General features: G+C 44.5%; 1 protein-coding gene across 3 annotated transcripts in view; it reads right to left on the reverse strand.

Moving 5' to 3' along the window:
* The window catches only part of LOC108932020 (NACHT, LRR and PYD domains-containing protein 3-like), a 39,382-nt gene extending 16,638 nt beyond the window's left edge, over positions 1 to 22,744 (reverse strand). The window contains exons 1-15 of one of the 3 annotated variants that reach the window (XM_029253226.1): positions 22,648 to 22,744; positions 20,878 to 21,002; positions 20,433 to 20,587; positions 20,071 to 20,172; positions 19,383 to 19,496; positions 19,085 to 19,163; positions 17,282 to 17,474; positions 6,828 to 8,733; positions 6,453 to 6,626; positions 4,063 to 4,233; positions 3,663 to 3,830; positions 2,510 to 2,680; positions 1,847 to 2,020; positions 1,474 to 1,647; positions 288 to 461 (exon numbers count right to left, since the gene is read on the reverse strand). In XM_029253226.1, coding sequence (XP_029109059.1) covers positions 288 to 461; positions 1,474 to 1,647; positions 1,847 to 2,020; positions 2,510 to 2,680; positions 3,663 to 3,830; positions 4,063 to 4,233; positions 6,453 to 6,626; positions 6,828 to 8,733; positions 17,282 to 17,474; positions 19,085 to 19,163; positions 19,383 to 19,496; positions 20,071 to 20,129 — 3,557 coding nt within the window. In that variant the 5' untranslated portion in view covers positions 20,130 to 20,172; positions 20,433 to 20,587; positions 20,878 to 21,002; positions 22,648 to 22,744. The remainder of the gene's footprint in view (positions 1 to 287; positions 462 to 1,473; positions 1,648 to 1,846; positions 2,021 to 2,509; positions 2,681 to 3,662; positions 3,831 to 4,062; positions 4,234 to 6,452; positions 6,627 to 6,827; positions 8,734 to 17,281; positions 17,475 to 19,084; positions 19,164 to 19,382; positions 19,497 to 20,070; positions 20,173 to 20,432; positions 20,588 to 20,877; positions 21,003 to 22,647) is intronic. The other 2 variants (XM_029253228.1, XM_029253227.1) reach the window with 2 other exon arrangements.
* Positions 22,745 to 23,867: the final 1,123 nt, after the last annotated feature.

Consider the following 23,867-nt stretch of genomic DNA (forward strand, 5'->3'; position numbering starts at 1 on the left):
GCAACTTGTAGAATGAAAAGAAAATTCATTAAGAAATACACACATTTAATTATGTTCTTCTTTCTGCGTTCCTGAAAAAAAATGTTAAGTGTGTACTGTAATTATATGAATGAAATGGGTTTCAGTATAAACAGCCACTGGCTGTACTGGTTCTTAAAATATTAACAATCAACACACTGGTAAAGCTGCACATTGCTACTGTTGATCTGAAAATACATGTAAGGTCTGCCATTTTCCACAAATTCATGTATATAACTAGCTCATTGCCCCACTCCTGAAGAACTCACATGATTGTTACAAGTTTGCTCTGTGGACTCCCCAGTGCAGCACAGAGCAGTTTCACTCCTGAGTCCTGCAGATCGTTGTCACTCATGTCGAGCTCTCTCAGGGTGTCGCAGTTGGACAGGAGGGCTGAAGCCAGCCCTTCACAGCATTTTGCACTGAGTTTACACCCTTTAAGCCTGGAGACACACCAAAAGGCAAATCAAACATTGCTTCTAAACCCTCACTTCTTCCATCATACAACAGCTTGGCTGTCATTGCATTAAACCACTTATTTCCACTGTGTGTCGTCCCTATGTTTTGTTTGTAAGGAATATCACTGCACAGTAAACCAGCTATGAAGGGAGACTAATCATAAGTATTAACTCAGAAAATGCCATATTTAAGAAAGTATTGGAGTAAAAGCAACAGAGAACAGGCAGACACAGGTCAAAATTCAATGAAGTCATAGTTCAAGTTCAAGTTCCAAGTTTATTGTCATAGATAAATACCATGTACATGTATCATGAAAATCTTCCTGAATGCTTCTCCACAGACTATGGGCAAGGACAATAAAAATACTGCACAGACAAAACAATGACAAACAAAACAATGACAATGACAGCTCATTACCTCTAAAGTTTAAAATGATAACAGGTGATATAGGTTGCTGATGAGAACAACTTTAGGGACAACCAGTACTGATACCTTCAGCTGCGATGAGTGTATTATTTCTTTCATTGAATATTCTGGGAGTAGAATCACAAACAGAGCAGCACTGAGCTTAGCAACATCCATTTTAAATAGGGAAGAAAAATTAAAAAAATTCTATTAAGAGGAATTCCTTATCCATCTTTCCAATTTCAATAACCACTTTTCCTGAGCAGGGTCATGGTTAACTGGAGCCTATTCCAGAAGCATTGGGTGCTAGGGGGGTACACTCTGAACAGGACACCAGTCCATCACGGGGTAGCTACACACTACACAAGCACACAATCTCTCACACAGCCACTCATCCATTCAGGCACTACAGACAATTTAGTGTCACCAATTCCCCTGAACTGCATGTGTTTGGACTGTGGGGGGAAACCCAAGCAAACACAGAACATTTAGACTCCCTGCAGACTGAGCCGGGATCAAACCCAAAATCTCTTTGATCACACAGGTGATGTGAGGCTGCAAATTTTGTTGAAGGAAGACCACAGTACACACCTCAGTGTCTCTGGTGTACAGTGAGGATCTTCCAGGACAGCACACAGCAGGTCCACTCCCGAGTCCCCGATGTGACTGTTGCTCAGGTCCAGCTCGCTCAGCTCAGACAACTTTGAACACAACACTGAAGCCAGAGTCGTAGGATCTCTCTTTAATTCTTGGCCATCAAAAAGTCTAAAAAAGGCAAAAAAAAAAAAAAAAAAAGTAATGATTATTCAAGCACTCATCACAAAACCTGTTTTTTACAAAAGGATTGATCACTCAGTATTTCTGTTAGATAATTATAATTACTAAACATGTCTGCAAAAAACATTAAGTAACTTTAAATGCAGCTGTGTACATCAGTACTACTATTGTCATCATATTTGTATACCTGAGTTTTTCCAGTTTACAACTGGAGTCCACCAACAGGACACACAGTGATATCACTCCTGAGTCCACTATGTGATTTCCACTCATATCCAGCTCTCTCAGGTGGGACGGGTTCGAACGCAGAGCTGAAGCCAGAGAAAAACAGCCTTCCTCTGTGACTCCGCAGCATGACAACCTGCAGATACGAGGAAAGCTCATCACATGAGTACCCCCATCATTTTCTGAAGAAAGACAAAATTCAATATAAAATTCCTTAAGACAGATTGAACCAGTTAATGGCATCACTTGGTACTCTGTACGGCTACAAGGTCAACGATGCTGAAAGACACTGAACATGTAACATCAGGATTTCTGCATAAAGTTATTCTGGATCTCTTATTAATAAGCTTCAACACATTTGAGCAGACAAAGCATGTTAAGATTCAGCTATAATGTGCCCTGTGTGCACATAATACACTTTAACGCATAATGCAACTTTTTACATTAAACACATTTCCCATTCTAACCTTGCAGTAACACGAGTTGTTACATTATGCTCACAAATTTACTTTAGTAATGCAAACCTAAGAAGTACAACGTTGGTTGTCTTATTCATAGTCACTCTTTATGCTGTCCAAAATGCAGGTTTACTTGTACAAAGAGACCTGCTGCAACGGAGACTCACCTCATTGTCTCCAGTTTAGAGTGGACACTGACCACTGCTGAAGAGAGCAGCTTCACTCCTGAGTCCTGCAGGTCATTGTCACTCAAGTCCACTTCCATCAAACTGCTATTCGAACTGATAGTTGAAGCCAACTGTTCACAGCATTTCCCAGTGAGGTTAGAACTGTTCAGCCTGAAAATAAACTCAGAGTTAATTGATTTTTTGCATACCCAACATCTCTCCACACATCCTACAGAAGGTCAACTGTTCAACTATGGAATCGTATAGTTTTACAAAGCGGTTGTGGACAGTGTGTGTGTGTGTGTGTGTGTGTGTGTGTGTGTATGTATGGGAATATGTTTTGACTTTGATACTTCTCATACCATCAAACCCATTACATTACAGCTCCTGGGGAACAAACATTCCTTGCACGTAGATCAGTAAAAAGAAAAACGAAAACATAATCCATCGTGTCTTATCTTTATTCATGTTCGAGTGTAACGAACACACCAGGAAAACACGACAGAATTGTCTTTTGTCTGCTTCACTTAGGAGGAGCTCAAGGGCAGTGGCTGACAACTGAACCACTATTTAAATGTTACCGACACAAAAACTATTCAATACAGGATCACTGGAGTCTGAATGCTTTTAGTTAATTACCTCAGATGTTCTGGTGCAATACAGCAAATACTTGCAGATCAGGCATCATTAGTAATTCAGAACTGATGGTGGCTTTAGGAAAACAAATTAAAACTTCAAAGATCTAATGACTATTGTGGTGTCCAAAAGGAAGGTACACCGTTTTTTTCAGGTTTTACTGAAACAAAGCATTGGACCACTTGGACGGCACAAATAAAAGAGTTTATTAAAAACAGTAGCTTGTGTCACAATCTCACTTCTCACCGTGGAACCTTTTCTACTCCCGCGCAAAAAAGCACACGTTATTCATAGTGTAGCCTATAACAATTCCCGCTTTAATTTCGAATTAACCAATGGCAATTAACGTTTGGCAACTTACACCCTACAGGCTGGCAGGGACCTTTCTTTTACAAAACTCTCAGTGATTCGTTCTTGGTGTAAAACACCACAGCTACAAATATATGACCATTCAATAACTGAAAAATTGTGTTCAGACTTGTGCACTACTGAAATTACACTGATCAATTTTGAATACCTGAGTTTTTCCAGCTTACACGTTGAGTCCACAAGTTTGGCAGACAGTGATAGCACTCCTGGATCTCCTAGGTGATTGGTGCTCAGATCCAGCTCTCTCAGGTTTGAGGAACATAGAGCTGCAGCCAAAGAATCACAGCCTTCATATGTGACTCCACAACTGGATAGCCTGCAGAGAGAAGGACAAAAGATTTTCTTTGTCCTCCTGAGTTCACAAACTGAAGTAAGTACTTTAAAGCCAAGACCTATAATGGAATAAATCATCTGTGTATAGAGAAGTTATTTGAATCTGAATATGAACGGTTACAGGCTGAATAAGTAACAGTGATTTCTGAACTACAAAAGCTCTAAAAAGTTATGGCTGATATCTTTAATGGAAACCTGTGATAGTGGAGACTCACCTCAGTGTCTCCAGTTTAGAGTAGACACTGACTACTGCTGAAGAAATGTAATTCACTCCTGAGTCCTGCAGGTCATTGTCACTCAGGTCCAGCTCTATCAAACTGGTATTTGATTTGATGGCTGATGCCAACTGTTCACAGCATTTTGCAGTGAGGTTACAGCTCTTCAGCCTGAAAATAAACTCAAGGTTAAATGGAAGTTTCTACACTTGTGAAACCTTTTGACTCTGAGCCACTGCTCTGTGTACAGGCAGTCCCCAGGTTATGAACATCCAGCTTATGTACAACCCGTAGTGACGAACCACCCCCGTCTCTCCAGCACTGTTGAGTGAACCCACGACAACCTACTCGGCCTTCCAAGTCCCTCTTTCTCCTCAATCCCTCACTCCTGCTTCGGACGTCCACGACTCCTGACACTTGCATCGCCTCCTCGACTGACATCGAATTCTCCTCAAGACCTATGTTTGTGCATCGACTGACCCACGCTTGTCCCCGACCATGAATCTCGCCTGCTCCTTGTGTACCAACAATAAAGATCCCGCGATTCGGTCCCCACACAAAAACACACACACACACACACAAAATCTCCTGCCTGCTCAGTATGACATGGATCACGTTTCTGTTAACATTGTCTCTTGTGTTATTGTATTTGGCTGTAATTTTTTTTTTGCTTTTATCCTCGTAACTATGGCACCAAATTGTAAATGTGATGTATTAAAGAAAAAATGATAACGATTAAAACTAAAGTGGAAATAAGCCATCGGAAAAAGGTGAAATGTCAACGAACATTGGAGAAATGAACACTGAAGTTTCTTTATGTTCTTTTATAACTACACACACACATTGTCTGTCCATTATAAATACTGTAATAACATTGATCTCTTTTTATGTCTCTGTTATAAATACCATACATAGTTCCATTATTATTATTATTATTATTATTATTATTATTACTGTCACGTCCACATCCGCACCTCGAACAGCAGCAGCTAATTCCGACTAAAAGCACCTGGCAGCAATCAGAGCGCTCACGTTCAAAGACGCTTCCCAGGCTGTTTTCACTCTCATCAAGACAATCATCCTCTCTGTGCCTGCTTTCATCACCATGTCCCATGTCCTGTTTCCCTTAGTCCCCATCTCCGGTTCTTCGTTCCCTGGCTTCTGACCATTTGCCTCATCTCCCGACTTCATCCATGGATCTTCGCTCCCACTCTGATGGCCGATTGACCGACTCTTCGCCCGTCTCCGACAACAAGAACTCATCTGACCCCTCAGCTCTAAATAAACGATCCTGCGTTTGGGTCCAGTCTTCCCCCATGACCATGTCCCCTGCTCCGTGTGACAGTTATATTCACTGTATTATTACTATTACTGTATTGTTATAGTAAAGATGTTTTGGTGTACCCGGAAGTGTTTCTTTAATGTTTTTTATGCATAGAAAAGTACACGATACTAAGGCAAAAATTTGACTAACTGACGTGAAATACCAACCATACTTAAGAGGTCCAACTTATGTAAAAATCTGACAAAGACGGACTGAGGAACGGAACTGGTTCGTAATCCAGGGACTGCACATTTGCAATTTATTGATGTACTATCACTACCAGTGAGCTTTTGTGGCCCTGTGCCGTTTATAAAACCAATTTTACAAAGTGCTAAAATACCAAAAGTGTTGCTCTATGCCACCACCATAACACAAATTTCTACAGTTCTGCTCCTCTCCCTTTGTCTCCTCACTTCTCTCAACTTATTTTAAATGAAATCTAACTTTTCTAAAGTGTGTCCTTCAGATGGGATGAGGGGTAATTTATGTATCTCAGTCTTACAGACAAAACTCATATGGCCAGGTGTGGGATGAATTTCATTTCAATATCTGAAGCTCAGTTTCTCTGTGACTACCCAAGAGAAAATTCAACACAAATAAAAAATTTCACTCTCCTGACACACAAAAGATTAAAATAATTTGTCTCTTTGTGGTTCAAGATATGACTTTCTGAGTAATATGTCTGTATTAAGCTCTTCCAGCCCTCCTGCTCATCACTCTAAACACTGTTGTATAGTAATATGATGTTCTCCTGGAAAGATGTCAGTTCTATCTGTCTCCACATAATTAAATACTGAAATTTTTTATCTCTGGAATTGAAGAAGGCACAATGGTGCAGGGGGTTTGGCCAGGGCCTGCTCCCTGGTGGGTTAGGGGTTTGAGTCCCGTGTGGGTCACCTTGCGACGGGCTGGCGTCCTGTCCCGGGTGTGTTCCCTCCCCCTTCAGCCTTACGCCCTTTGATGCTGGGTTAGGCTCCGTGACCCCGCATGAAACAAGTGGTTTCAGATGGTTTGTGTGTGTGTGTGTGTGTGTGTGTGTGTGTGTGTGTGTGATTCACAAACTCACCGCAGTATTTTCAGTTTGCAGTATGGATTCGCCAGTCCAGTTAACAGCGACACGACTCCTGAATCCTGCAGGTCATTGTCATTCAGATCCAACTCCTTCAGGCAGCAGGACTTTGAGCTGATAACTGAAGCCAGTGCCTCACAGCATCTCATGGTGAGTTTACAGCTGCTCAATCTGTAATGCGAACCATTTCATATATGTATCTATGTAGCAGTCTGTGGGACAAATACTTTCTACAATAGTTACAGAGTTACATGTATTAATAGTATTAGTAATACGTGATTCTAATATTTTAATGTTTTATTCTGGCTTATTTTCTTTGAACTCTGAGCACCATCAGCATTATGTTTAACTCCTCACCAGAACAGGACTTACAGAGCAGTTCTGGATGCCTTGACCACAGGCAGCAGCCTCAGAAGAACTTTGTCTGATCTACTGTATTTCTTCAAGTCAAACACATCCAGATCTTCTTCAGATGTCAGTAGCACAAAGGCCAGAGCTGACCACTGCGCAGGTGATAATTTCTCCAAGACACTTTGAGACTTCAGGTAACTTTGAACTTCCTTCACTAAAGAATTGTCATTCAGTTCACTCAGACAGTGGAAAAGATTGATGGTTCTCTCTGGAGAGATATTCTCCCTGATTTTCTGCTTAATGTACTCAATTATTTTCTCAGAATCAAATGACTTTTGTGCTGTCTGTGTCAAAAGGCCTTGTAGAAGAGACTGACTGGAATCCAGTGAAAGGCCAAGAAGGAAGCGAAGGTAAAGATCCAAATGTCCATTCTTACTCTGCAAAGCCTGATCCACTGTGCTTGTTATTAAATTATGAGCAGTGTTTTCTCTAAGAAACCTCTTAAATTTGTTGACTGATGTATTAACCAATAGGCCAAGAAGAAAGCAGAGGTTGAAGTCAAAGTTGCCATTTGTACTCTGTAGGGCCTGATCTGCTGCATTCTTTAACGTTTTGAGAGATGTACTTTCTTTAGGGAACCAGTACAGTACATTGAATGGTAAGTCTGAGTGTGACAGATAGGTGTACAAAGCCGCAAGATACTCCTGAACACTCAGGTGCACAAAGCAGTACACCTTGCCCTCATACAATCCAGTGTCCTCTGTCAAGATTTCTGTACACACGCCAGAGTACACTAATGCTTCACTGACATCAATGCCAAAATCCCTCAGATCTTCCTCATAAAATAAGAGATTGCCCTTCTGGAGGTTGTGGAATGCCAGTTTCCCCAGTTTCATAATAAATTTCTGTTCAGACTGCCAATGATCTGTCACTTCTTTTCTGCCGTACTTCTCATTCTTTATCCTCATCTGAAATATCAGGAAGTGTGTGTACATCTGAGTCAAAGTCTTGGGGAATTTTGTTCTGTCAGCTTCCCTCATCAGGTGCTCAAAAACAGTGGCTGAAATCCAACAGAAAACTGGAATGTGACACATGATGTAAAGGGTCTTTGATGACTTCATATGGGCAATAATCCTGTTTGCTAAGTCCTGGTCACTGAATCTCTTTCTGAAATATATTTCCTTCTGTGAATCATTGAATCCTTGTATGTCTGTCACCCGATGAACATACTCAGAAGGTATCTGACTGGCAGCTGCTGGTCGGGAAGTGATCCAAATCCGAGCAGAAGGAAGCAGATTACCCTTAATGAGGTTGGTCAACAACACATCCAGTGATGTTGCTGTAGTTATATCAAAGCAACTCTCATTTTTCTTGAAATCTAGAGGAAGGCGACACTCGTCCATGCCATCTAAAATGAACAAGACTTTGTTAGCATAAGGTTCAACAGACCCGATTATTTTGAACTCTGGGAGAAAGTGTTGAAGTAGTTGCGTTAGACTGTATTTTTCAGACTTCAATAAATTGAGGTCCCGGAAAGGAAGAGCAAATATCAAAAGAATGTCCTGATTTGCTTTTCCTTCAGCCCAGTCGAGAATAAACTTCTGAACAGAGACTGTTTTTCCAATGCCAGCAACCCCCTTTGTCAGCACAGTTCTGATATGCGTCTCCTGTCCCAGTAAGGGTTGAAAGATGTCATTGCAGTTGATTGCAGTCTCTTGTGATGTTTGTCCCTTAGAAACTATTTCAATCTGTCTAACCTCGTGTTCCTCACTGATCCCTCCGGTTCTACCTTCAGTTATGTAGAGCTCTGTATAAATCTTGCTGAGAAGAGTGTGATTTCCTTGCATCGCCTTCCCTTCGAAAAGACATTTCAACTTGTTCTTCAGAGTGGACTTGTGTTTATGATGACATTCAATCAGGAGCTCACCTGATAAAACAAATCAAAATAAAATGATCAGTATCTGTTAATGTCATACTGCAGTTCTTACATTACTCATGCCATAGTAAGATACATTAAAATACTGGGCCTCCTTCTAAAACTGGTTGTCCACTTTGTTTCGTGGAAAGCTTTACCCTTTAAACCTTTCATTATAACCACAACACATTCTTAGAACTGCTTGTAAATTGAGACCTTAATAATTATATGAAAAGTTTCAGTGGTCCTCAACCAGAAAATTGCATTACTGTGCTAACTTGTCACCTATTCATAAAAGAACATGGGAGAACTTACTTCAGTACAGTCATCTCCTGAGAAAGACACATTTGAGTTATGAGAATTTTACTTCACCAGGACTTTCATTTTATAGCTCTATTTTCCCTTGTGAGAAATTTCTTTGCATCTACAAGGGCAAAACTCGGATTTTGCTGCCTTCTAACAGCTGAGCCTTTTGACATATTAATATTTGCATTTATTCATTTAGCTGACCTTTTTCTCCAAAGCAACCTGTACTGATTTTTATGCTGTACAGTTTGTCCTTAAAAACTTTATTGGGACTGAGAGTTGGTCTGTTACTTCATATCTTCAGTTGCTGAATATAACACGGAGCAGGCAAGGGGCTTGTCATCAGTTCTATACGCAGGTACTTATGTGATGTGCACAAAAAAGACAGTGGTATTGGACAATGGGACAGATATGGCAAGATTATGGCAAGATGGCGCCGCGAATGGCTCCCTCAGTGTGGTGCTCTCCAATACGTTTGCTGTTTTTGTTTGTTTGTCCTGTTTTTAGTTACTTTTTTCTGACCAGTTGCACCAGAGGTGAACTGCTAAACATTCAGCAGAGCAAACCGGGCAATCTTTTACTGCTTTTTGAGCATTCTGACGTACTGGACATTTTAGTCGGAGGAGCAGCACTTCTTTACAAGCCCGCAGGTGCACTGGTGAAGCTCCGATGGCGTGGCTTCAGGACCTCCCCACCAAGCATTTACCTGGTGAACCTCCATTCCTTCACCAATAAAACGGATGAACTACTGCTCCTCACCCGAACAAACACGGACTTCCAACTCCACTACTCTGTGCTTCATGGAAACCTGGCAGAGTGCAGCCATCCCGGTTTTACAGCACACTGCGGCTGCTAGGCTTCCAGCTGTTCAGAACAGATTGCATCGCAGAGTCACCGGACAAAATGAGAGGCGGCAGATGATGTTTTTACATTAAGGAGGGCTGGTGTACAGACATAACAGCGATGAAGAAGACATGCTCCCCAGATCTAGAAGCATTCTTCATCAACTGCAAGCCTTTTTTATTCACCATGGGAGTTTTCCTTATTTATTCTGGTGAGGGTTTATATTCCTCCTCTAGCCTGTGTGAGTGCAGCACTGCAAGAGCTGGCTGATCAGATCACACACACAGAGCAACTGTGACTGGACTCTCTTATTATCATCCTAGGAGATTTGAATGGAGCAAACCTTACTCATGAACTGCCAAAATACAGACAGCACATTACATACTCCACTAGAGAGGGTAAAATACTGGACCACTGCTACACCACTTTAAAGAACCCATATCGCTCTGTACATCCTGTCTTTGGGTCTCTCTAATCACTGTCTGGTTAATGTGCTCCTGACCTACAGGCTAAAACTTAAACTAGCTAAGCCTGTAGTAAGAACTGTAAAGAGATGGACTAAGGAAGTAGAGTTGGAGCAGACTTGAAGTAGACTTGTTTCGACTATACTGATTGGAGTGTCTTTGAAGATGCAGCTGCTGACTTGGATGAGCTCAGTGCTACAGTTACATCTTACATCACTTTCTGTGAGGATATGTGTGTTCCCACCAGGACCCGTTGAACGTACAACAATGATAAACCATGGTTCACAGCTAAACTCAACAGCTTTGTCGACAAAGGAGGAGGCCTACAGAAGTGGGGACAAAGTCTTGTACAATCAGGTCTGGAAGATTCTGACAAAGGAGACAGGAGAAGCTAAGAAAAGCAGCATTGATAAACTGAAAAATAAGTTCTGAGCTAACAATCCTGCATCAGTGTGGAAATTCCTGAAATACATCACCAATTAAAGACATCTTCCCCCCACTCTGTGGGAAATCAACAACTGGCCGACAACGTGAATATGTATTACCGCAGGCTTGAAAAGGCCGGTCTCATACCCCATACCCACTCCAATCTTCTCTGTCTGAAAGTCTGTGCCGACCAGATGTCACCCATCTTCACCCAAATCTTCAGCAGATCACTGGAGCAGTGCGAAGTCCCCCCTGACTCAAACGCTCCACCATCCTCCCAGTCTCAAAAAAACCCAAGATCACAGGGCTAAATGACTACAGACCTGTTGTTTTGACACCTGTAATCATGAAGTCATTCGAGAGACTGGTGTTTGCCTACCTGATGGACATTACTGGACCCCTGTTGGATCCCTTCTAGTCTGCCTACAGGGCAAACAGGTCAGTGGATGATGCGGTCAACACGGGGCTGCATTTCATTCTGCAACACCTCATCAAACCAGGGACTTATGCCTGTTCGCCGATTTATCATCCCAGACCTCCTTCAGACAAAACTGACATAGTTTTCTGTGCCCACCACCATCTTTCGGTGGATTTTACACACACACACACACACACACACACACACACACACACACACACACACACACATTATCGGAACCGCTTGTCCCATACGGGGTCGCGGGGAACCGGAGCCTACCCGGCAAAACAGGACGTAAGGGTGGAGGGAGAGGGGACACCCCCAGGACGGGACGCCAGTCCGTCGCAAGGCACCCCAAGCAGGACTTGAACCCCAGACCCACCAGAGAGCAGGACCTGGTCCAACCCACTGCGCCACCACGCCCCCCTTCGGTGCATTATTATTATTTTTTTTTTTTTTTTTTTTTTTTCCCCCTCCGTGAACCGCCACCTTACCGTGGTGGAGGGGTTTGAGTGCCTGAATGAGTCCAGGAGCTATGTTGCCTGGGGCTATATGCCCCTGGTAGGGTCTCCCATGGCAGACAGGTCCTGGATGACAGACGAGACAAAGTGCGGTTCAAAAGCCCCTTATGAAGAAAATAAAACCAAGGCTTTCGTTTACCCCGCCCGGTATGCGGTCACCGGGGCCCCACCCTGGAGCCAGGCTTGGGGGGGGGGGCTCGCATGCGAGCGCCTGGTGCCAGGTCTATGCCCACGGGGCCTGGCCGGGCTCAGCCCAAAGCCATGACATGGAGCCGCTCTTCGGTGGGCTCACTACCTGCCGGAGAGACCGTAAGGGGCCGGTGCATTGTGATTTTGGCGGTAGTCGGGGCCGAGTGCCTGGTCGACAACTCTGGTTTTTGGGACTTGGAATGTCACCTCAATGGCGGGGAAGGAGCCTGAGCTGGTGCGGGAAGTTGAGAGATACCGTCTAGATATAGTCGGGCTCACTTCCACTCACAGCTTGGGTTCTGGAACCACTCTCCTCGATCGAGGGTGGACTCTCCACTATTCTGGCGTTGGAGGCGGCGGGCGGGTGTGGGCTTATTAATAGCCCCCCAGCTTAGCCGCCATGTGTTGGAGTCTACCCCGGTGAATGAGAGGGTCATCTCCCTGCGCCTTCGGGTCAGGGAACGATCTCTCACTGTCGTTTGTGCTTATGCGCCTAGCGGCAGTGTAGAGTACCCGGCCTTTTTGGAGTCCCTGGAGGGCGTGCTGGAAAGCGCTCCCACTGGGGACTCTGTCGTTCTACTGGGGGACTTTAACGCCCACGTGGGTAGTGACAGTGACACCTGGAGGGGCGTGATTGGGAGGAACGGCCTCCCTGATCTGAACCCAAGCGGTGAGTTGTTATTGGATTTCGGTGCTAGTCACAGTTTATCCATAACGAACACCATGTTCATGCATAAGGGTGTCCATCGGTGCACTTAGCACCGATGGACACCCTAGGTCAGAGGTAAATGATCGACTTTGTAGTCGTTTCTTCTGATCTTCGGCCATATGTCTTGGACACTCGGGTGAAGAGAGGGGCTGAGCGGTCAACTGATCACCACCTGGTGGTGAGTTGGATTCGATGGCGGGGGAAAAAGCTGGACAGACCTGGCAGGCCCAAACGCACAGTGAGGGTCTGTTGGGAACATTTGGCGGAGGCCCCTGTCAGAGAGGTCTTCAACTCCCACCTCCGACAGAGCTTCAACCAGGTCCCGAGAGACTGGGGACATTGAGTCGGAATGGACTATGTTCCACGCCTCCATTGTCGGGGCGGCGGTTCAGAGCTGTGGCCATAAGGTCTCCGGCGCCTGTCGTGGCGGCAATCCCCGAACACGGTGGTGGACACCGGAGGTAAGGGATGCCGTCAAGCTGAAGAAGGAGTTCTATCGGGCCTGGCTGGCTCATGGGACTCCTGAAGCAGCTGACGGGTACCGACGGGCCAAACGGAATGCGGCTCTGGCAGTCACTGCAGCAAAAACTCGGGCCTGGGAGGAGTTCGGTGAGGCCATGGAGGAAGACTTTCGGTCGGCCTCAAAGAGATTCTGGCAAACCGTCCGGCGACTCAGAGGGGGGAAGCGGTGTTCCACAAACACTGTTTACAGTGGAAGTGGTGCGTTGCTCACCTCAGCTGAGGATGTCCTCAGGCGGTGGAAGGAGTACTTTGAGGATCTCCTCAATCCCTCCGACACGTCTTCCGTAGAGGAAACTGAGGCTGGGGACTCAGAGGGGGACTCTTCCATTACCCTGGCTGAAGTTGCTGAGGTAGACAAAAAACTCCTCGGTGGCAAGGCTCCGGGGGTGGATGAGATCTGCCCCGAGTTTCTCAAGTCTCTGGATGTTGTGGGGCTGTCTTGGCTGACACGCCTCTGCAGCATCGCGTGGAGCTCGGGAACGGTGCCTCTGGACTGGCAGACCGGGGTGGTGGTCCCTCTTTTTAAGAAGGGGGACCGGAGATTGTGTTCCAACTATAGGGGGATCACATTCCTTAGCCTCCCTGGGAAAGTCTATGCCAGGGTACTGGAGAGGAGAATCCAACCGATAGTCGAACCTCGGATTCAGGAGGAGCAATGCGGTTTTCGCCCTGGCCGTGGAACACTGGACCAGCTCTGTACCCTCACTAGGGTGTTGGAGGGTTCATGGGAGTTTGCCCAACCAGTCCATATGCGTTTTGTGGACCTGGAGAAGGCATTCGACCGTGTCCCTCGTGGCATCCTGTGGGAGGTACTTCGGGATTATGGGGTTCGGGGCACGCTGTTACGGGCTGTTCGTTCCTTGTATGACCGGAGCAGGAGCTTGGTTCGCATTGCCGGCAGTAAGTCAGACCTGTTCCCGGTGCATGTTGGACTCCGCCAGGGCTGCCCTTTGGCACCGATTCTGTTCATTATCTTCATGGACAGGATTTCTAGGCACGCCCAAGGAACGGAGGGTGTCTGTTTTGGTGGCCGCGGGATCTCGTCTCTGCTTTTTGCGGACGATGTGGTCCTGTTGGCTTCATCAAATCAAGACTTGCAGCGTGCACTGGGGAGGTTTGCAGCCGAGTGCGAAGCGGCGGGGATGAGAATCAGCACCTCCAAATCCGAGGCCATGGTTCTCAGTTGGAAAAAGGTGGATTGCCCCCTCCGGGTTAGGGGGGAGTTGCTCCCTCAAGTGGAGGAGTTTAAGTATCTCGGGGTCTTGTTCACGAGTGAGGGAAAAATGGAGCGGCAGGTTGACGGACGGATCGGTGTGGAGTCAGCAGTAATGCGGTCATTGTACCGGTCTGTTGTGGTGAAGAGGGAGCTGAATCGTAAGGCGAAGCTCTCAATTTACCGTTCAATCTACGTTCCTACCCTCACCTATGGTCATCTCATCTCATCATGACCGAAAGAATGAGATGGCGGATCCATGCAGCAGAAATGAGTTTCCTCCGCAGAGTGGCTGGGTGCACCCTTAGGGATAGGGTGAGGAGCTCAGTCACCCGGGAGGAGCTCGGAGTAGAGCCGCTGCTCCTCCCCATCGAGAGGAGCCAGTTGAGGTGGCTCGGGCATCTGTTCCGGATGCCTCCTGGACGCCTCCCTGGGAAGGTGTTCCAGGCATGTTCCACTGGGAGGAGACCTCGGGGCAGACCCAGGACACGTTGGAGAGACTATGTCTCCCGGCTGGCCTGGGAACGCCTTGGGGTTTCCCCAGGGGAACTGGAGGAGGTGTGCGGGGAGAGGGAAGTCTGGAGGACTCTGCTTGGACTGCTGCCCCTGCGACCCGGCCCCGGATAGCGGAGGAAGATGGATGGATGGATGGATATTATTATTTTTATTTTTATACAGCGCTCTTCACACGCAGTGACACAGAGCACTTTAACACAGGCATACAGCAAGAAAAATTGATACAAACAAAGAACACAGTCAACTAATGGCTACCATAATGAAGAACTTATTAGATAGCTATAAGTATACCTACTGGCCACCGGGGAAAGGAACAAAAACTCCCAACTGAAGATCACCAACTTCCTGACAGGTAGACAGCAATTAGTGAGGCTGGGGAAATTCACTTCCAGCACCTGCACAGTCAACAGTGGCGCACCTCAGGGATGAGTGCTCTCCCCACTGCTCTTCTCCCTGTACACAAATGACTTCACCTCTAAGGACCCCTCTGTGAAGCTCCTGAAGTTTGCAGAGAATACAACAGTTATCGGCCTCATCCAGGGCGGTGACGGGTCTGCATACAGGAGGGAGGTTGAACAGCTGGCTGGCTGGTTCAGTCAAAACAACCTGGAGCTGAACATACTCAGAACAGTGGGGATGATTGTGGACTTCAGGAGAAACCCCCCTGAACTACCCCCCCCCTCACCATTTTCAACAGCTAAATGTGGTCCTACAGTCTCCCGGGACCTGAAGTGGGACACCTATATTGACTCCATCGTGAAAAAGACCCAACAGCGGATGTACTTCCGACAACTGAAGAAGTTCAACCTGCCACAGGACCTCCTGATCTGGTTCTACTCAGCTGTCCTTGAGTCTGTCTTGTGCACTGCTGTAACTGTCTGGTTTGGCTCAGCTACCAAATCGGACAGAATTAGGCTGCAAAGGCCAGTCAAAACAGCTGAGAGGATCATCAGTGCTCCCCTGCCTACCCTTCAGGTCTTGTACAAGACCAGAATGAGGAAGCAGGTGGGCAAAATCATCAATGATCCCACACACCTCAAGCACAAACTCTTCACACTTTTCCCCTCTGGAAGGCATTACAGAGCACTGTCTGCCAGAACAACAAGACACAAGAACAGTTTTCTCTCCTTGGGCCATCACCCTCAAGAACAGTTGACACTCACCTATAGGTCTGCTATCAGTACAGTATATCCCTTCACTTCTGTAATTTACTTATAATTTATTGATTACATTTTTATGTATTTATACTTTTTTTTTTTACTTTGTACTCTGTAAATATGCTATTTATTTATTCTATCTCTGTGTCAGATGTCTGTCTTGTCTAGTGTCTGTATTACTGCAAGCATAAAAGCAAATTCCTTGTGTGGTTCAGCACACTTGGCAAATAAAGCCCCATTCTGATTCTGATATATTGAAAATTGACATGATAAATCTTTCATGGAAAACTTTCATGCGTACTTTAAATCTGAGATACGAGAAAGAGCCCTGTCTTGTGTGTGTCTTTGTTCCTTCACATCATGAAGGAGATTCATTTCAGTGATTATTTTTGTCCATAAGGCATGCTTGTTGCTGCAGATAAGTACGTATCCCCAAGACATGCCCATTTGAGCTTCAAGGAGTTTCACTGAATACTCTTACTTTGATTTATGAGGCATTTCTTCGAGTTTATGAGGACTGAGTTTGGTTTTCATGTGACTTCCAAACAACTGAGCTGCATGAGATATTTACCTTTATTCATTGAGCAAATACTTTTCTCCAAAGTGGCTTAGATAACGATTAACTAGTATTTAGTTGATGCCTTTTTCTGAGGTGATCAACAATGCTAGATGCACTACACTAAACTCCCTGCAGTCATTCACCCCTCTACACAGCAGAGCAATGTAACATACGTGCACAGTCAGCACACATACACACGTACACACTATGAAGAGTGTAGAGACACCAATCCACCCAAAACATGACTGAGGGAGGAAACCGGTATGAATGCAGGGAGAAAATGCAAACTCCGTACAGGATGAGTGGGGATTGAACCCACATTGCATCGCACAGCCAAGGCGCTGTAAGTCACCAGGATAAGTTATTCTTTTCAGCTAGTTTCATACATTTCTTTTGTCTTTACTGTTCAGTTTTGTTTTGCACTAAAACCTGAATTAATACACAAACACGGAGTATCAGCATGTATGTATGTTTTGCTTGTGAGTGTAAGGATCAGGTGCATTTTAATTCCCGCTGGTTTTTCAGGAAAAGTGTGCTGTAAGTAAAAACTCTTTTCTGTTCATTACCATACTGAAAATGTCAAGCGTTTTTGTACCATTTTCAGTAAAATTCAATATTTTCATAATTTAGTGGGAAATTGATTCCCCTGACCTTTCAGTGAACTTTTTAATATTTTGAGTGGTATGAAACACCACAGAAAAGGGGTGAGACACATACTCTTTTCCAGCCTCTCAGCAAGTTCTTCCTGGTTCATGGTTCTCAGGATGTGCATTGTGATCTTCAGAGCCCCGTCTCTGCCACACTTCTCAGGGGTCTGATCATCCATGTACATCGCAGTGCTGCCCTCCAGGTGCATCTTGATCTTCTTCAGCTGGTCCTTTAGGAACTTCACTGCCCTTTTCTCAAGAGGCTAAAAAAATACAACAGTAAAACAGTTTTAGTGCACAGGTTCCTAAACTTATGAACACAATGAAGACTAGACATCTATTCCCAACTCAATTTGTCTGTAAATCCAAAGTCACTTTTACCACTAATTCACAACCAAGAAAAGCAAAGTAATACAGATGTTCCTCAGTTTATTCCTCATCAGATTAAGCAAACGCTATAATGATTTTCACTGTTTTTAATTTGAAGATGATTTTAAATTCTTTGTGTGTGTGTGTGTGTGTGTGTGTGAGAGTGTGACAATTTAAAACGGTGAAAAATCTGTTACTTTCACAGCTTCCCATTCAATCCCAATGGTTGAGACATTAATTTTATAAGTGTGTGCTATGTTAATCAGCTGCTGGCCTCTCAAATTTGCCTTATTATACACACACATTTTCAGAACCGCTTGTCCCATACAGGGTCACGGGAGCCTACCCGGTAACACAGGGCATAAGGCCGGAGGGGAAGGGGACACACACAAGACGGGACGCCAGTCCGTCACAAGGCACCCCAAGCAGGACTCGAACCCCAGACCCACTGAAGAGCAAGACTGTGGTCCAACCCACTGCGCCACCGCACTCCCCGCTGCCTTATTATATAAACCAGTAAATGGTTTATCATACAGACATCCCTTGATTTTTACAAGATTGGTTCTATAACGGTCACATGTGAAGGCATAATATACTTGATTGACCAGTTTTGTTAACTTCAGTCTACACTAAAATTCGGGGGGTGCAGTTGCACAGAAGGTTTGGCTAAGGCGTGCTTTCTGGTGCATCAGGGGTTTGAGTCCTGCTTAGAGTGGCTTGCAACAGATGGATATCCCATTCAGCATGTGCCCCCTGCCTTCTGTGCTGCCACACTCAGGCTCTGGTTAGCCACAACCTGAGGCTGGGACAAGCAGCTTCAGACAGTGTGTGTATGTTAAAATTGAAATTAATTCATGATGAATGAAAATGATGCTGCACTTCAATTTCATACAAACTTTGTCTGTTTGTCCTTTGAACTTGTTATTCATCAACAACACTCACAAACAGCAAATGCGAGCAGTAAAGACTATGGAATGATACTGAATTAATCTGGTCCCTCATTCACTCTCTAGTTTTACTATGTTTTACTGCCAGCCAGCCACAGAAACAGCGGTCACTTTAGCCATATAATAGAAACAAATCTTACACTGAATTAACAGTTAAGTGAAGAAAATACTATTAAAAACATGTAAATGATCTAGAAAATGTTTGTATCTTTGAAAATTCAGAAGTTAAATGCTCGTGAGGAGTTGGTATGTTGAGCAGAAAAGTGTCACAGTAAAATGTTGGCGCATTTGGGAAATCACCTTCCAGGAGGATTTTAAAAGAGGGCAATTTGTAGTGTTATGGTTAAAGCTGCTGCCTTTAGACCCAGTGGTCATAAGTTCAAGTTTTCTCTTCAGCTTTAGTATCCTTGAACAAGCTACTTAGCTTGAAATTACTCTAGTAAAATCACCCAGCTGTGGGTAATGGGTAAATTATTATAAATAGGTTAACATTGTAAGCGGGTTTGGAGAAAAGCATCAACTAAACAAACAAATGTAAAAAGAAAAAAAAGCAACACCTTGAATAAAGATGATAAATCTATTTGTTGTCCAGAAGCATTCTGACAGCTGGAGTTCAAACCAAACTTCTGTTGGTCTCTGTAAAAGAAATGTGCCAAATTTACACCTCCTCACTTATAAACAATTACTTTATGATATGAATTTTCTGAAAATTCATATGCACACATTCAATATGCACACAAGGCAGAATTCTTTAAATTCCAGTGGATCTTCTCATGACCATCAGGAGTCAGAAAGATAACTTCTTGAGGGTCTTCCACAGCAAGACAAAATTTTAAACAAAACCTTTTAACTCACCTTTTATCAGTAGGAATGCCCTCTTTCTGGAATTCCAGGGGAGTATTCAAGGACCAGTCACTTTTCATGGACACACAGCTGGGAGCATGTGATTCAGACCTCTCCTGCTGGACCCTATCAACCACCAAAGAAACACAGCGGCTATGGATGTGTGATAAGAAATAGTTTAAAATTAATTACTGCAAGTTATTGACTCTTTAAAATGCAAACCTATATAGTTCTGTGTAGGACATCTTCACTGGCAATTTATTAGCAGTTTCTAACTGCATCATGAAAAGACTCAAAAACTTGGTTTATATAAAAAATATTGTTTTGATATTAGTTTCTTCAATAAAGCCAGCTTTAAAAAGAGCCTACTCACTCTCTAAGATATAAAAGCATGAAGCTTTTTTCAGCCAACCCAATTTCTGGCATTTAAACATACATACATTTTCAGAACCACTTGTCCCATAGGGGGGTCACAGGGAACCGGAGCCTACCCGGTAACACAGGGAGTAAGGCCAGAGGGGGAGGTGACACACCCAGGACAGGACGCCAGTCCGTCGCAAGGCACCCCAAGCGGAACTTGAACCCCAGACCCACAGAAGAGCAGAACTGCGGTCCAACCCACTGCACCACCCTGCCCCCTTAGAATTTAAACAATTAAGTTGTTTTTTGCACAAAGCCCATAATGTCGAGTTCTCCCCACCTTTTACTCTCAGGGTTTGTAACCCTGTCATGGATCTTTTTCTCTTCAGACAGACTCATTTCTGACTCGTTTTAGAAGCACAAGGCCTCCTTCTCACAAGTGCTACAATTGAACAAACAGAAAAGAACAAATTTTCTGGGTTAGAACGATGGGTCACATCCTCAGCCTGGAAGACGACAGGGGGTGCAGCTGTGAACAGGCTTAAGGTCATTACACACACTTGTGCTGCATTTAAAAACAATATAAGGACATGAGCTCTGACTATGACAAACTGAGGAATCTCTTTGTGACCACATGCCCTTCACTTTGCTCTTTCTTCATCGCTCCATGTTGTTTGGATTAGAACACTTTAGATCTCTAACCTGGCTTCCTGAACCACGACCACACTCCGTCGGATCACGATCATTGGACTTTGACTGGATCTTCGGAACTTGACCATTGCAATTTGAACCATAACCTGAATCACGGTTTGGACCCAGGGTCATTTCACCAAACCCCACCCGGGCTGCATTCTTATCTGTGAAATCATGACCAAAATGACAGCTGTGTTCTGGCAAAATACATTTTCTTACCATTCCATTGGTCACTTATGTGAGAAAGAAACTACAGTTACTAAAACCAAGAAGAGCCATTTTATGGCTTCTGATTCGCACGAAATCCCTATTAACAACAAAACTAAAAGTTAGAAGAAGTATTTACAGAACATAAACTGTAGTATTTTACCTTTTTCTATTTTAGTTTACACTAAAATACTATGGGGGTGTTATTCCCAGTATAATATATAAAATATACATACTGAGTACTTACTTTTTTATCCCCTCTGAACTTCATCTGCAAATGGCTTCCAGTCCCAAGTTTCTACTTTCACTTTTATGTTTATTACCCAGTCAAACAAGATGTTTGCAAGGTGATAAAGTTGCATTCCACTGTGTCTGTGTGACAGACACACAATTTAATCAGTTGTTGTGAAAAAGTTCTTCTTCATAAATGTTTGTTACATATGAGAATCAAGTAAGTGATAACCTTTCAAATGGTGGAAAATATTGTAACGACCCGTATTACTGTTTTAGTGAGAAATGTGTTTAATGTAATTGGTTAGTGTTCAGTGACGTACAAGGGATATAAGGGATGTTTGTGTTTGCCGGGGGGGGGAAGAGGAGAGAGGCTGGGGGTGCTAAGCAGGCTGGGAAGGCTGGCTGCACATGTGCAGGTCCTGGAGGAAATGGGGTCCCCAGACCGAGAGTGTTATTTCCCCGTGTGCTGGTTTTCGAATAAATCATTCGAAATGAACGCTGCCTCTCTTCCTCCTTCTTGCCCCATTCAAACCCACAGTGCTGTGTGCCACAATATTACCATAGTTGTACTTCGTGAGGAAGGGGGGCGCAGTGGGTTGGACTGCAGTCCTGCTCTCCGGTGGGTCTGGGGTTTGAGTCCCGCTTGGGGTGCCTTGCGGCGGACTGGCGTCCCATCCTGGGTGTGTCCCCTCCCAGTCTGGCCTTACGCCCTGTGTTACCGGGTAGGCTCCGGTTCCCCGTGACCCCGTATGGGACAAGCGGTTCTGAAAATGTGTGTGTGTGTGTGTGTGTGTGTGTGTGTGTGTGTACTTTGTGAGAAGTAAAATATTCTACATGTTTCAGCTAAACCAGATGGACACTTTAGATTTCAAACCTCACTTCCTGAACCATGAGCACACCAATTTGGATCACGATCACTGGAATTTGACTGGCTCTTCGGAACTTGACCATTGAATTTTGAACCATAACCTGAATCACAGTTTGGACCCAGGGCCACTTCACCAAATCCCATTTGGGCTATGTTGTTATCCAGTAACAAGGGGGTGCGGTGGCGCAGTGGGTTGGACCGCAGTCCTGCTCTCCGGTGGGTCTGGGGTTCAAGTCCCGCTTGGGGTGCCTTGCGGCGGACTGGCGTCCCGTCCTGGGTGCGTTTCCTTCCCCCTCCGGCCTTACGCCCTGTGTTACCGGGTAGGCTCCGGTTCCCCGTGACCCTGTACGGGACAAGCGGTTCTGAAAGTGTGTGTGTGTGTGTGTTATCCAGTAAATCATTACCAATGACAGCTGTGTTCAGGCCAAAACACAGTTTATTACCATTCCATTGGTCACTTAAGTGAGGAAGAAACTACAATTATTAAAACCACACACACACACTTTCAGAACCACTTGTCCCATACAGGGTCACAGGGAACCAGAGCCAACCCGGCAACACAGGGCATAAGGCCAGAGGGGGAGAGGACACACCCAGGACAGGACGCCAGTCCGTCACAAGGCACCCCAAGTGGGACTCGAACCCCAGACCCACCGAAGAGGAGGACCATGGACCAACCCACTGCGCCCCTTCGTTATTAAAACCAATTATTATAAATTACTAAAACCAAGAAGAGCCATTTTATGGCTTCTGATTCGCACGAAATCCCTATTAACAACAAAACTAAAAGTTAGAAGAAGTATTTACAGAACATAAACTGTAGTATTTTACCTTTTTCTATTTTAGTTTACACTAAAATACTATGGGGGTGTTATTCCCAGTATAATATATAAAATATACATACTGAGTACTTACTTTTTTATCCCCTCTGAACTTCATCTGCAAATGGCTTCCAGTCCCAAGTTTCTACTTTCACTTTTATGTTTATTACCCAGTCAAACAAGATGTTTGCAAGGTGATAAAGTTGCATTCCACTGTGTCCGTGTGACACACACACACACAATTTAACCAGTGAAGTAGTTCTTATTCATAAATGTTTGTTACATATTAAAGTCAAGTAAGTAGTAACATTTCAAATGGTGGGATATATTAAATATATAAATATTCTGCATGTTTTGGCCAATCCTGATGGAGACCTTTAAGAAAGAGAGATGCCTCAACATTTTCAATTGTACCTCTTACTGTTACCCTGGCACCACTCACTTGTTGCACACACAATCTTAAGGCAATTTCTCCATGGAGTATGTGACAGAAAAGTTCTTTTTCAGTTCAGGTTTAGACTGTTCCTGGAGGGGAGCCATCGTTGCATTACACACTGTCAGCAGTATTAACGGTAATTTAAGGACGCATTGGTTCTGTGATTAAGAAAACCAAGAAAAATACCTGAGGTTGCAGATACAATTCAGTCAGGGCATGTGCTTCCCCCCTTTGAGTGCTAAATCATAGTCGCACACAAAACATTTGACATTAACGCAGCCACAGTCCTCTCCTGCAAACTGGCAGTGTTTGCAGTTACTGTTACCTGTCGTGATGCATGTCACACACATTCGCTGTTTCAAAGGCAGTCTGCTTGGGCTTCTCTCTCTCTCGTAGCATTTGCTGGGGAAACACTGCAGAAATATAATTTATATCATCTTTCGCTCTTGCAGCTCTTGTTTACATTGACATTTACATGTACTCCTTTAGCAGACGCTTTTCTCCAAAGTGACGTACATCTCATAGAAAATACAATGTGTGCATTACATTAGCAGAAAAAGACAAAGTTTTTTCTGCTAATGATGCTGTAACAGAAGAGACGGGACACCAGGTAGGGTGCTCGTCTGAGTGACGTGGGGTTTATTTATGCCCTTGTCGGGGAGAAGGAAAATAAGGGGAAAGAGGGAATAGAAAACGGGTACGATGGGGACTTGGCCTGGTCTTGGGCTCGTAGTCGTGGTCGTAGTCGTGATTGTGTGTTCTTGGGTCTCTTGGTGTCGGTTCTCCTCTGCTGTTTCTTCTTCTCACTGCCGGGCACAGGGGAAGAAATAGGGTAAGTGATTAGCCCCAGTTGTGGCTGTTTTGTCCCTGTTTCCACC

This window comes from Scleropages formosus, chromosome 6 (genome assembly GCF_900964775.1).
Source record: "Scleropages formosus chromosome 6, fSclFor1.1, whole genome shotgun sequence".
In the NCBI taxonomy this organism is placed as follows: Eukaryota; Metazoa; Chordata; class Actinopteri; order Osteoglossiformes; family Osteoglossidae; genus Scleropages; species Scleropages formosus.